The 14,933-nt window shown below is 35.2% G+C and overlaps 1 protein-coding gene across 7 annotated transcripts in view; it reads right to left on the bottom strand.

Annotated features, from left to right (window-relative positions):
- Positions 1-3,384: 3,384 nt before the first annotated feature.
- LOC128222078 (uncharacterized) overlaps positions 3,385-14,933 on the bottom strand; it is a 34,787-nt gene continuing 23,238 nt past the window's right edge. For 5 of the 7 annotated variants that reach the window (XM_052930882.1, XM_052930879.1, XM_052930885.1 and 2 more), the window contains exons 11-15: positions 9,936-9,953; positions 8,685-8,702; positions 6,946-7,046; positions 6,218-6,302; positions 3,385-5,707 (exon numbers count right to left, since the gene is read on the bottom strand). In XM_052930882.1, coding sequence (XP_052786842.1) covers positions 5,559-5,707; positions 6,218-6,302; positions 6,946-7,046; positions 8,685-8,702; positions 9,936-9,953 — 371 coding nt within the window. In that variant the 3' untranslated portion in view covers positions 3,385-5,558. Of the gene's footprint in view, positions 5,708-6,217; positions 6,303-6,945; positions 7,047-8,684; positions 8,703-9,935; positions 9,954-10,960; positions 10,982-14,933 lie in introns of all 7 variants that reach the window. The other 2 variants (XM_052930883.1, XM_052930884.1) reach the window with 2 other exon arrangements.

Below are 14,933 nucleotides of genomic sequence, written 5' to 3'. Positions count from 1 at the left end.
TAAGGGCCAGTTTAACTTGACCAAGTTTGATAGGCAACAATCTTCGGATGCTAGTAAGGGCCAGTTTAACTTGACCAAGTTTGATAGGCAACAAGCTTCGGATGCTAGTAAGGGCCAGTTTAACTTGACCAAGTTTGATAGGCAACAAGCTTCGGATGCTAGTAAGAGCCAGTTTAACTTGACCAAGTTTGATAGGCAACAAGCTTCGGATGCTAGTAAGGGCCAGTTTAACTTGACCAAGTTTGATAGGCAACAAGCTTCGGATGCTAGTAAGAGCCAGTTTAACTTGACCAAGTTTGATAGGCAACAATCTTCGGATGCTAGTAAGGGCCAGTTTAACTTGACCAAGTTTGATAGGCAACAAGCTTCGGATGCTAGTAAGAGCCAGTTTAACTTGACCAAGTTTGATTAGCAACAATCTTCGGATGCTAGTAAGGGCCAGTTTAACTTGACCAAGTTTGATAGGCAACAAGCTTCGGATGCTAGTAAGAGCCAGTGTAACTTGACCAAGTTTGATAGGCAACAATCTTCGGATGCTAGTAAGGGCCAGTTTAACTTGACCAAGTTTGATAGGCAACAATCTTCGGATGCTAGTAAGAGCCAGTTTAACTTGACCAAGTTTGATAGGCAACAAGCTTCGGATGCTAGTAAGGGCCAGTTTAACTTGACCCAAGTTTGATCAGCAATTAGCTTCCGAAGCTAGTTATGGCCTGTTTAACTTGACCAAGTTAGATCAGCAACAAGCTTCGGATGCTAAAGCAACAATCTTCGGATGCTAGTAAGGGCCAGTTTAACTTGACCAAGTTTGATAGGCAACAATCTTCGGATGCTAGTAAGGGCCAGTTTAACTTGACCAAGTTTGATAGGCAACAATCTTCGGATGCTAGTAAGAGCCAGTTTAACTTGACCAAGTTTGATTAGCAACAAGCTTCCAATGCTAGTAAGGGCCAGTTTAACTTGACCAAGTTTGATAGGCAACAAGCTTCGGATGCTAGTAAGGGCCAGTTTAACTTGACCAAGTTTGATAGGCAACAAGCTTCGGATGCTAGTAAGAGCCAGTTTAACTTGACCAAGTTTGATAGGCAACAAGCTTCGGATGCTAGTAAGAGCCAGTTTAACTTGACCAAGTTTGATAGGCAACAAGCTTCGGATGCTAGTAAGGGCCAGTTTAACTTGACCAAGTTTGATAGGCAACAAGCTTCGGATGCTAGTAAGAGCCAGTTTAACTTGACCAAGTTTGATAGGCAACAAGCTTCGGATGCTAGTAAGGGCCAGTTTAACTTGACCAAGTTTGATAGGCAACAAGCTTCGGATGCTAGTAAGAGCCAGTTTAACTTGACCAAGTTTGATAGGCAACAATCTTCGGATGCTAGTAAGGGCCAGTTTAACTTGACCAAGTTTGATAGGCAACAAGCTTCGGATGCTAGTAAGAGCCAGTTTAACTTGACCAAGTTTGATAGGCAACAAGCTTCGGATGCTAGTAAGGGCCAGTTTAACTTGACCCAAGTTTGATCAGCAATTAGCTTCCGAAGCTAGTTATGGCCTGTTTAACTTGACCAAGTTAGATCAGCAACAAGCTTCGGATGCTAAAGCAACAATCTTCGGATGCTAGTAAGGGCCAGTTTAACTTGACCAAGTTTGATAGGCAACAAGCTTCGGATGCTAGTAAGAGCCAGTTTAACTTGACCAAGTTTGATAGGCAACAAGCTTCGGATGCTAGTAAGGGCCAGTTTAACTTGACCCAAGTTTGATCAGCAATTAGCTTCCGAAGCTAGTTATGGCCTGTTTAACTTGACCAAGTTTGATAGGCAACAAGCTTCGGATGCTAGTAAGAGCCAGTTTAACTTGACCAAGTTTGATAGGCAACAAGCTTCGGATGCTAGTAAGAGCCAGTTTAACTTGACCAAGTTTGATAGGCAACAAGCTTCGGATGCTAGTAAGAGCCAGTTTAACTTGACCAAGTTTGATAGGCAACAAGCTTCGGATGCTAGTAAGAGCCAGTTTAACTTGACCAAGTTTGATAGGCAACAAGCTTCGGATGCTAGTAAGAGCCAGTTTAACTTGACCAAGTTTGATAGGCAACAAGCTTCGGATGCTAGTAAGAGCCAGTTTAACTTGACCAAGTTTGATCGGCAACAAGCTTCGGATGCTAGTAAGGGCCAGTTTAACTTGACCAAGTTTGATAGGCAACAAGCTTCGGATGCTAGTAAGAGCCAGTTTAACTTGACCAAGTTTGATTAGCAACAAGCTTCCAATGCTAGTAAGGGCCAGTTTAACTTGACCATGTTTATTAAGCAATAAGCTTCAGACGCTAGTTATGGCCAGTTTAACTTGACCAAGTTATGGCCAGTATAAAACTGAAAACCTAAGTTGGCATAATGTCCAACAAAGCGAAATGTCTTTCTTTGTTATAAAAACATCTTAAAAGTTCTGTTCATAAATATCTCAGATTTTTCTGGGTCTCGCAGTCACAATTTTAACTGCAATTGGCCACGGTTACAAAATTGAAGTGCATCTCAACACATCCTTACATTTGTGATTACAAAATGGTAGTGCATCTCAACACATCCTTACATTTGTGGTTACAAAATTGTAGTGCATCTCAACACATCCTTACATTTGTGGTTACAAAATTGTAGTGCATCTCAACACATCCTTACATTTGTGGTTACAAAATTGTAGTGCATCTCAACACATCCTTACATTTGTGATTAAAAAATGGTAGTGCATCTCAACACATCCTTACATTTGTGATTACAAAATGGTAGTGCATCTCAACACATCCTTACATTTGTGGTTACAAAATTGTAGTGCATCTCAACACATCCTTACATTTGTGGTTTCAAAATTGTAGTGCATCTCAACACATCCTTACATTTGTGATTACAAGATTGTAGTGCATCTCAACACATCCTTACATTTGTGGTTACAAGATTGAAGTGCATCTCAACACATCCTTACATTTGTGGTTACAAAATTGTAGTGCATCTCAACACATCCTTACATTTGTGATGGCATAGAAGTCAATCTGGAAGAGTCTTGGGTAGTCCTGATGAATAGAGGACAAGCCGCAGCAGTTTTGAACTGTTAATGACAAACAATGAGTGATCTAGACAGCTCATCTAGAAACCATGGAAACTACAAATATGTCTGCAGAACACAGTTGCCACCTCTTCCAGTCCTTGCCACAAAAGCATGGGCTGTTTTTGCTTCACATGCTGTTTATCATAGCTGCAAAATTTCATCACTTCCGTTAATATACTATGGGTGACAGCATGGCACAAGATTTTGTGATGGACGGACGGGGAAGGGCAAATCTTTATCTATATTCCTCCCCCACCACACCCTTTATGAGTGGGGACAAAACAAGAACAACAGCAGCAGTAAATGATTGACACTTTTATTATAGTTTTGAGAGATTTCTACATGAAGAGACACTTAGCTAAATTAAAAGTAATAACTTTTATGACCTGTAACAATTTGGAGTGTTCAGATTGATTAACGATATTTTTAGCAAATTTCGAGCAATAGCCGCTGAAGGGAAGATAAAACTCAGAATTGATACTGAAATCAGGCTGGTAAGCTTCCAGTCTAGCATATATTTATTTGGTTATATGTTTTTTGTTGCTGGACGTTTTTTGTTGCTGGACATTTGAATTAAAAAAGTGATAAGACCTTGACATTGCTTTGAAAACAGTTTCCATAAGGTATAACACTGTATCTGGCCTGAATTTCTCATACTTAACTAAATCCAGGATAGGCAAGATTGGAATTTTACAGGCGTTTATCAACCCTGCACTTGAACATTTATCAGGATTGTGTAATCGCACCAGAAAAATATGACAACTTCTTCATTGATTGGTATGTCAATTGAATTACATATTTCATGACAACTTATACAAAATGATTACATTTCATAATTTTTTTCGCAGACAAACAAAAAGATTAAACAAATCCATCATAATCTATCCTTGGGAAGCATGTCATTTTGTGATACTTTTAACATGTTAAATGCTGATAAAGAGCTATGCCCAAAATATTTATTAAACATGTTAAAATGACTTGATGGTTTTAAGAAAATAAATCAATTATTAAACAACATACCGAATTTTACAACAGTACAGAGTCATTCTCCCCAGAATACGATTCCATTTATTGCCATTGATCATATTAATGGACTTAGATAAATTGTTTGAGATTTGTTTTTTCTCATTGTAATAAACATAGTATTAAGAGTCTAAACCCGATTTGATTCACCATTTCACCTTCCTAAGTATGATCTACAGTAAAATTTGGTGTAAGCACTTCTTGTATAGTCTCGTGCGATATGGACTTAGGCAAGCAATGCAGAAAACAACAACAACAAAGATCAATCAACTTCATAATATTCCTTACGCACTATGTCCAATAATTGGATCAAACATTAACAGATGAAACTGTAACATTTGAGGAGTTCAAAAACAACTATTTTTAAACCAAAAAAACACAAGAAAATCACACAGAAATGAATTATACAACACTATCAAACAATAATTTACAAACCACTGTTTCATCTTGCAAACTGTTCTAGTCAATAATGTTATTGTCAAAGATGAAAGAAAATGTACCTGAAAAAAATGTGCCAAATACTGATTACTTTCACAAATTGTGTAAAGCTGAAGACAAAAATACAGTTCAGATTAATCTAGATTTTAGTGTTTTAGCTTCTATTGTTGCATATTGTAGAAGTGTATCTTGTATTTTTGTATCTTGTTTTAGTAAGTGTATCTTTTATAAGTGTATCTTGTATTATTGTGTCTTATATTAGTGTATCGTGTATTAGTGTATCTTGTCTTCAGCTCTATAATGCGTATACATAATTTGTTACAAAATACAAAATATAAGGACAGGTGAAATACACAAACTAATGGTAACAAAATGTATAAACAAAATTATCATGGGTTAACAGGACGGAATGATACCAGTATAATACAATGAGCAATAAGACATCGTGACATCAACATGAGCAAAAAAAACAATCCATCATGGGTAAAGGCTCTAAAAGTTCACAAGCCCTCAACTTGCCTAATACAATATGAGTGGGCTCGTAGAAAGAGAAATATTGTGTATCGTGTGATCTTTCATCGAGAAAGTGTTTTATGCATTGTCCATGTGATTCGACATATAGATGTAAAAAGATAGATTATCACACACAAACAACTTAACACTCAACGTGAGTGTCAGAGAATATTATATATACAATTTTATACACATGTTTCAAAATAAATGACTGAGAATAAATATTTTATTAATCATTAATAAATATTTCATTAATCATTAAAAGTTAGTTCCCTTTAAAATTATTTAGTCCAATGGAAAGTGAATGAATCCTTTAGAAAGTCTGAAGTCTCTTAGGAAAGAGAGTTAATTCCCTTTAAAAGTAACAAGTCCAATAGAAAAGTTAGTAAATCCTTTAGAAAGTCTGAAGTCTCTTAGGAAAGAGAGTTAATTCCCTTTAAAACCTGACAAGTCAAGTCTGGAGACATTCTCCTGTGCCTTTACACACAAGTTATCTCCCTTTACGCCTGTTGTTTGTGTCGTCTCCTCTGCTTTCTCTGCTCAATCTTGTCATGAAGACCAGCAGACACGCGGGCTTTGTTCATGTCTTGGGCTTTAAGGTATTCCTCGGTGTTTTTGACGTATTGTTCTTTCAGGAGGGAAATGTCACCTGTAGAAAGAATAAAAATATATAATTAAATATCTGTAATTTAGTTTATACTAATTCATTATTTAAGCTTATATGAATTACTCCTCTGGGTAGAAACCAGTACGGAGTTAACAATCAAGTTTCAGACACAGGTTTTTTACAGTGCCTCTGGTGGGACACTAACCCACAAACTCCTGGGGGAGAGACGGATATCTATGTTGCACAAGACCAGTCTTACCTCAGTGTTTACAATCAAAAGTTGTTGGCTCGATATCCTAGGGACCGACCAAAATACTTTGATCCTTGCGAATATTGAGCAAAGGGGGAAAAATTACATAGATAAAAACAATCGTTCCTTTACATCAAGTTTGAGCCTCAGGCCCAAAAAATTGTAAGGATTTTTTTTTTAATTAAAACAAATGACATTTTTTGTACATGCATACCACCAACTTATATATATAATGTTATATTTGATCATTGTAACATCACTTTAGTCGTGTGTAACCAGAAAGTATAAAATTTAAGACTTACCAAACAGGTCACTCTCTGTGGGCATTTTGGCCAGCTCACTCAGAGGGAGCGGTGTTGGAGCCGGGGCTGGTCGGTCATTATTCATCTAGAGGCACAATAAAATACTGGGTTGTAACAATTGCAATAGAAAAAAAAATGAATTGACATGATGATCTGCCTTTAATTGACATCTATCATAAAATACATGCAATCAGTTTCTGCTTCAGGATTGTTTAAGACAAACAGTCAAACATTATTGGCGCATCCATTTTTAACATAACAGAAAAAATGTTCTAGACATGATGTCAATGACATAGTGTATGGTTTCATAATGTGACTTTATAAGTACTTTTATTGCATTGGTTCCCAGCACTTTTATGAGGTAATGAAATGATATATTGAAATGGAAAACCTTGAAGACATTCTTTGTTATGCATGACATTGATGAGCCAAGCTAATGCAAAAGCTTGTTCTTTTTTTCCATGTCAAACAAGAGACGTTACTTGACACTTATTTAAGTCAGAGTTATGGGGCTTGCACCAAGTTTCAACAGCTTACTGATGGCAACAAAACAATCACAATAGCTCAACTTTTTTCTTTTAAAAACAATAAGCTTAATGCTGCACTCTCACAGATTTACCATTTTGAAAACTTTTTTATTTTTCAAAATAAAGTTGTTAAAAGGTTCAATCTGTGAGAGTGCAGCTTTAAAACAAAGCCCGGCCCTACACAAGGTATCTATCCCTCACCTGTGGAGCGTCAGGGAGATTTCCTCCATCATCAAGCGGGGCCGGCTTGGTGACTCCGATACCATGGAGGTCCATGTCCTCCTCAGACATCTGCGTCTGGTCTGAAATATGGCTTGGAGTTTAAGATAACATATCGATCAAACTTTAATATCAAAACAATTATACTAAGATAAAAAGTGTCAAAGATGAAATATAGGTAACAGTGTAAGATAAAATAATGCAAGTGGTTGAAGAGATTTTATTCAGATAACTTCTAGGTAAATTTAAGTAAAGATAAAATATAGGCCAAATTTACAATAAATAGGGGTCAAACTTTTTGATGTACATAAGTCAAACTCTAAGATAAAATAATGTAGACCAATATAGGTAAAGATATAAGATATATATCACAGATGCACAGTGTAACTGAGAACATGTAGGTCAACTTCTAAGATCAACAAGAGATGTTAGTGAAACATTTATGCCCCCTTGGGAGCCAAATTGTTAGTAGGATTTGGACACTTAAATAAAATATGGACAATCAGAAAACCTTTTTTCAGCTTACAGTCACACTGACCTTGACCTTTGACCCACTGACCTCAAAATCAATAGGGTTCATCTGCTGGTCATGACCAATAAGCCTACCTAGTATGAGGTCCCTGGGTCAAAGCGTTCTCAAGTTATTGATCGGAAACCGTTTTTCATGTTAAGGTCACACTGACCTTGACCTTTGACCCACTGACCTCAAAATCAATAGGGTTCATCTGCTGGTCATGACCAATACACCTACCAAGTATGAGGTTCCTGGGTCAAAGCGTTCTCAAGTTATTGATCGGAAACCGTTTTTCATGTAAAGGTCACACTGACCTTGACCTTTGACCCACTGACCTCAAAATCAATAGGGTTCATCTGCTGGTGATGACCAATACACATACCAAGTATGAGGTCCCTCGGTCAAAGCGTTCTCAAGTTATTGATCGGAAACCATTTGGTATTCCGACCGACCGACAGACAGACAGACCGACCGACCGACCGACCGACCGACCGACATGTGCAAAACAATATACCCCACTTTTTTCAAAAGGGGGCATAACAATAAGTCAAAGTTTAAGATATAATATACCAATATACCACTAAGCCAAAATTCAGTGATAATTATGGGTCAAACTTTAAGATAAATATAGGTCAAAGATATTATTATATAGGTCAAAATTTAAGATAAATATAGGTCAAACTTAATGATAAATATAGATCAAAATTTAAGGTAAATGTTGGTCAAACTTTTGAGATGAAAGAAGGTCCAACCTTTAAGACAAATAGAGATCAAACTTATACAATGATAAATATAAACAGAATGTGCAATTACCCAAAACCAATCAATACTTCATTTTAAAATATATTTGAGGAAGAAAACAGCAATTCAAGCAAACAAGATTTTACTACAAGAGGAAATCATTGACTTTAAAAAGGGTCATTATAAAAATATCAAAGTCAGTTTAGTTTTTAGTTATTTCTTAACCGAAACTTTTGCTGCATCAAGTGTATTGACTACAGTGCAATATTAAAGTGTTCATGAAGGGTTCAGAACTTAATGGGTTGCCAAAGACATTTCAGACACACAAATGGCCATTTATGAAACTATGGGGCTATTTCATCTATCGTCCTAGGAGACAATTTAAATATTAGAGATCAAATTTAAACATTTGGATTTCACATTTCAAGATTTTCAGAAGACTGTGACAAGAGTGCAGAATACGAACCCATATGGGAGAAACCATCTATCATAAAATACATGCAATCAGTTTCACTGAGCAGATGGGCCACAATTTCTCCAACTTCTTTAGAATAACTGGCTTATAACAGGCATAAAGTTGCTTATCTGAGTTGGCTAAAATACATACTTTAATCAAATTTTAATAAATGAAAAATGGTTTATTGTGATTATCATAAAGATTTTTTCTCTTAAAAAACTCTTAAAGAAGTAAATATTTCGCAAATTATTGAAAAACAAAAATAGTGAGCTTACAACATGTAGCTTAATCCTGTTAAAAGGGACTTAAGAAGGTTAAAGAAATTGGGGCCAGTATTCATACATCTTAAGAAACTTCTTAACTAAAGTCTATTTCCTAAAATTTTCATGATGAAATTTAAAGAAAAAGGCAATTGTTTTGAACAAAAAAGATGCATTTTTATTAGTAAAAAAACATTTCAGATATAATTTAGCTATTAATTACAATAATAATAATAAGCACGGTAAGGGTTAAGTTATCATATTATATGATAATTAAAATACTCAACTTCAGAAAATTAGGGAAGGACTTGAAGCTCACTCTCACAGATTTACCGTTTTGAAGACATTTTTCTTTTTGTCTTGGAATGAGCCAATTTTTGCATAAACCAGTGATATATGACTGCTGACAAAAGATGAGATCACAGTTTTTCATATTCACGTACAAAATTAATTATTTAAAGCTAAAACCATTACTTAACACTAAGAAAAATGCATAAAACATCTATTTTTTATCATAATTATGAAAACCTGCGATTTGATTTTTGTCAGCAGTCTTAAATCACTGGTTTCCATGCAATTTTGCAAAATTGGCATGACAAACTTCCAAGACAAAAATAAACACAGTTCTCAAAACGTCCATCTGTGAGAGTGCAGCTTTAACATGCTTAATGAAAACCTGTCAGATGTATTAGAGCATTTTACTATAAATGAATCAAGCAATGAATCAATGAACAAAACACATGAAGATATATGTGCAAATAAATAGTAAAAACTAGTCTCAATTCGTTAATACAAATGTTTGTCATAGAAAAAAAAATAATTGGCTATTATGGCCTGTTCAAATGATAACAATGTGATTTAAAGTGATGAATTTAGTTATACATGTATATACTTTCAATCTCAATTGTTAAATGTTATATTATAATATTAGGAGTTATAAGTAAGGAATTGTATTTATTTTTAAATAAAACCAACAGTCAATGAGTGAGTGACTTTTTACCTGTCAATCCTTTGAGACCTAAAAATTGGTAAAACAAAGAAAAAAGGACTATGATAGCAGGAAAACATCTAGTTCTGTGGATTGTCTTCATTTTGATTTTGTGGGTTCATTTCTTTCATGATTTTTTTTGGTTTCGGCTAATTTTGCCAGATTTCAAATTCACGATGCAGATTTTGTTATCATTGAAAAACAGTGATAAAATAATCAGTAAACAAAATCTAAGCTAGACTTTTAATTCATGAACTGATTAAATTCAAAATAAACACTTGCAAAATAAAAATAGTCCACAGAACATATATCTATAACACAGGCTACATGCAGTCAACTGCTTAATCATTTATTGTATGTGGTTGACATTTTTAGAAATTAAATGACATTCAAGGAAAGATAATAATCTGCTACATGATGGGAACAATAACTGCTTCATGATAGGAGAGATATCTTGTAAATTTAAGAGATATCTGCTACATTATAGGACAAATATCTGCTTCATTTTAGGAAATATACATCTTACATTTAGGAAAGATATTAGCTTCATTTAAGGAGAGATATCTGCTACAATTAAGAGAGATAACTGCTACATTATAGGAGCAACATCTTCATTTAAGGAGAAATATCTCTTTTATTTAGGATCTAAGAATCTGCCTTATTTTAGTAGTGATATTAGCTGCATTTAGGAGATATCTGCTAAACTTTAGGAGAGATATCTTCTTATTTTAGGAGAAATATCTGCTAAATTTAGAAGAGATATCTGCTACAATTTGAAAGAGACATCTGTAATATGAGGAATATCTGATTAAAGTCCAAAATACAAGAAATTGTGTTTGCGTAACTTTTGTACAAAACAACATTAACAAGCAATTCAGCATTTTATGAAATAAGAAAACCACATCAATAAATGATTTCACAGGAAATAAAAGTTATATACATATATATACCAACATGTTTATTATTTGCAAGAGAGATTAATATCAGAGAGGGGGGGAGGGGGGTATAATTTGAAATAAATTCCATCAAATAATTACCATCCATGGAGGAAAATGATACTAAAATGTAATTGTAACGTATCAATATATGAACAATACATTATTTTTTAATATGTTAACAATCTGAAACGAAGCAATTTAAAATAAGGCTTCATATGAAAACATGTGTATTCCAGCAAGGTAAATAAATTTGATTTACCAGTTGTTTTTGAGTTTCATGTGTCAAAAACGATTTACATTTATCCTAGCAATTTCAATTTATTTGAATAAAAAAAAACTCACATAGAAACAACTTGGCAGACGATGAAAGTTAATATGAATGTTATATATAAAGCTTCAAAACATATCAAACCTTTATGGCAACACCAAACAACACATGTTCACTCCTTAAACAACAAACATCAACTTCTCATTTTGAAAACCTTCAACTTATACTGCAGTTATTAATAAATTGAACAAGAGTTGTCGTAAGACAGCACGCTCGACTACGCCGCTTTGACTTAGAAGTGAATACAATAATGATGTGATATGTGCCTGTCAAAAGCAATAAAACAATCAAATTAAAAAGTGAACAAGAATTGGATTTTTAATGATTGGCAGAAGAGTTTCAGTTTCAACTGCTTTCTTCTATTTTTGTAACTGTGACCTTGATCCTAAGGGCCCCAAACACAATCACATGAAAGTCCTCCATAAACACTTCCTATATATCAAGTTACAACTCTCCGTGACCAAAACACAATCGCAGAAAAGGTCTCTATAAACTCTTCCTATATATCAAGTTACAACTCTCCGTGACCAAAACACAATCTCAGAAAAGGTCTGTATAAACTCTTCCTATATACCAAGTTACAACTCTCCGTGACCAAAACACAATCTCAGAAAAGGTCTCTATAAACTCTTCCTATATATCAAGTTACAACTCTCCGTGACCAAAACACAATCTCAGAAAAGGTCTCTATAAACTCTTCCTATATATCAAGTTACAACTCTCAGGGACCAAAACACAATCTCAGAAAAGGTCTGTATAAACTCTTCCTATATACCAAGTTACAACTCTCTGGGACCAAAACACAATCTCAGAAAAGGTCTCTATAAACTCTTCCTATATACCAAGTTACAACTCTCTGGGACCAAAACACAATCTCAGAAAAGGTCTCTATAAACTCTTCCTATATATCAAGTTACAACTCTCCGTGACCAAAACACAATCTCAGAAAAGGTCTGTATAAACTCTTCCTATATACCAAGTTACAACTCTCCGTGACCAAAACACAATCTCAGAAAAGGTCTCTATAAACTCTTCCTATATACCAAGTTACAACTCTCTGGGACCAAAACACATCTCAGAAAAGGTCTCTATAAACTCTTCCTATATACCAAGTTACAACTCTCTGGGACCAAAACACATCTCAGAAAAGGTCTCTATAAACTCTTCCTATATACCAAGTTACAACTCTCTGGGACCAAAACACATCTCAGAAAAGGTCTCTATAAACTCTTCCTATATACCAAGTTACAACTCTCCGTGACCAAAACACAATCTCAGAAAAGGTCTCTATAAACTCTTCCTATATATCAAGTTACAACTCTCCGTGACCAAAACACAATCGCAGAAAAGGTCTCTATAAACTCTTCCTATATATCAAGTTACAACTCTCAGGGACCAAAACACAATCTCAGAAAAGGTCTGTATAAACTCTTCCTATATACCAAGTTACAACTCTCAGGGACCAAAACACAATCTCAGAAAAGGTCTGTATAAACTCTTCCTATATATCAAGTTACAACTCTCAGGGACCAAAACACAATCTCAGATAAGGTCTCTATAAACTCTTCCTATATACCAAGTTACAACTCTCTGGGACCAAAACACAATCTCAGAAAAGGTCTGTATAAACTCTTCCTATATACCAAGTTACAACTCTCCGGGACCAAAACACAATCTCAGAAAAGGTCTCTATAAACTCTTCCTATATATCAAGTTACAACTCTCAGGGACCAAAACACAATCTCAGAAAAGGTCTCTATAAACTCTTCCTATATATCAAGTTACAACTCTCAGGGACCAAAACACAATCTCAGAAAAGGTCTGTATAAACTCTTCCTATATACCAAGTTACAACTCTCTGGGACCAAAACACAATCTCAGAAAAGGTCTGTATAAACTCTTCCTATATACCAAGTTACAACTCTCTGGGACCAAAACACAATCTCAGAAAAGGTCTCTATAAACTCTTCCTATATATCAAGTTACAACTCTCCGTGACCAAAACACAATCTCAGAAAAGGTCTGTATAAACTCTTCCTATATACCAAGTTACACCTCTCCGTGACCAAAACACAATCTCAGAAAAGGTCTCTATAAACTCTTCCTATATACCAAGTTACAACTCTCTGGGACCAAAACACATCTCAGAAAAGGTCTCTATAAACTCTTCCTATATACCAAGTTACAACTCTCTGGGACCAAAACACATCTCAGAAAAGGTCTCTATAAACTCTTCCTATATACCAAGTTACAACTTTCTGGGACCAAAACACATCTCAGAAAAGGTCTCTATAAACTCTTCCTATATACCAAGTTACAACTCTCCGTGACCAAAACACAATCTCAGAAAAGGTCTCTATAAACTCTTCCTATATATCAAGTTACAACTCTCCGTGACCAAAACACAATCGCAGAAAAGGTCTCTATAAACTCTTCCTATATATCAAGTTACAACTCTCAGGGACCAAAACACAATCTCAGAAAAGGTCTGTATAAACTCTTCCTATATACCAAGTTACAACTCTCAGGGACCAAAACACAATCTCAGAAAAGGTCTGTATAAACTCTTCCTATATATCAAATTACAACTCTCAGGGACCAAAACACAATCTCAGATAAGGTCTCTATAAACTCTTCCTATATACCAAGTTACAACTCTCTGGGACCAAAACACAATCTCAGAAAAGGTCTGTATAAACTCTTCCTATATACCAAGTTACAACTCTCCGGGACCAAAACACAATCTCAGAAAAGGTCTCTATAAACTCTTCCTATATATCAAGTTACAACTCTCAGGGACCAAAACACAATCTCAGAAAAGGTCTCTATAAACTCTTCCTATATATCAAGTTACAACTCTCAGGGACCAAAACACAATCTCAGAAAAGGTCTGTATAAACTCTTCCTATATATCAAGTTACAACTCTCAGGGACCAAAACACAATCTCAGAAAAGGTCTCTATAAACTCTTCCTATATACCAAGTTACAACTCTCCGTGACCAAAACACAATCTCAGAAAAGGTCTGTATAAACTCTTCCTATATACCAAGTTACAACTCTCCGTGACCAAAACACAATCTCAGAAAAGGTCTCTATAAACTCTTCCTATATATCAAGTTACAACTCTCCGTGACCAAAACACAATCTCAGAAAAGGTCTGTATAAACTCTTCCTATATACCAAGTTACAACTTTCTGGGACCAAAACACAATCTCAGAAAAGGTCTGTATAAACTCTTCCTATATACCAAGTTACAACTCTCTGGGACCAAAACACATCTCAAAAAAGGTCTCTATAAACTCTTCCTATATATCAAGTTACAACTCTCCGTGACCAAAACACAATCTCAGAAAAGGTCTCTATAAACTCTTCCAATATACCAAGTTACAACTCTCTGGGACCAAAACACAATCTCAGAAAAGGTCTCTATAAACTCTTCCTATATATCAAGTTACAACTCTCCGGGACCAAAACACAATCTCAGAAAAGGTCTCTATAAACTCTTCCTATATACCAAGTTACAACTCTCTGGGACCAAAACACAATCTCAGAAAAGGTCTGTATAAACTCTTCCTATATACCAAGTTACAACTCTCTGGGACCAAAACACATCTCAGAAAAGGTCTCTATAAACTCTTCCTATATACCAAGTTACAACTCTCTGGGACCAAATCACAATCTCAGAAAAGGTCTGTATAAACTCTTCCTATATACCAAGTTACAACTCTCTGGGACCAAATCAC

The sequence above is a fragment of the Mya arenaria genome, chromosome 16 (genome assembly GCF_026914265.1).
Source record: "Mya arenaria isolate MELC-2E11 chromosome 16, ASM2691426v1".
Classification (NCBI taxonomy): domain Eukaryota; kingdom Metazoa; phylum Mollusca; class Bivalvia; order Myida; family Myidae; genus Mya; species Mya arenaria.
This window is presented reverse-complemented; position numbering and strand designations above follow the sequence as displayed.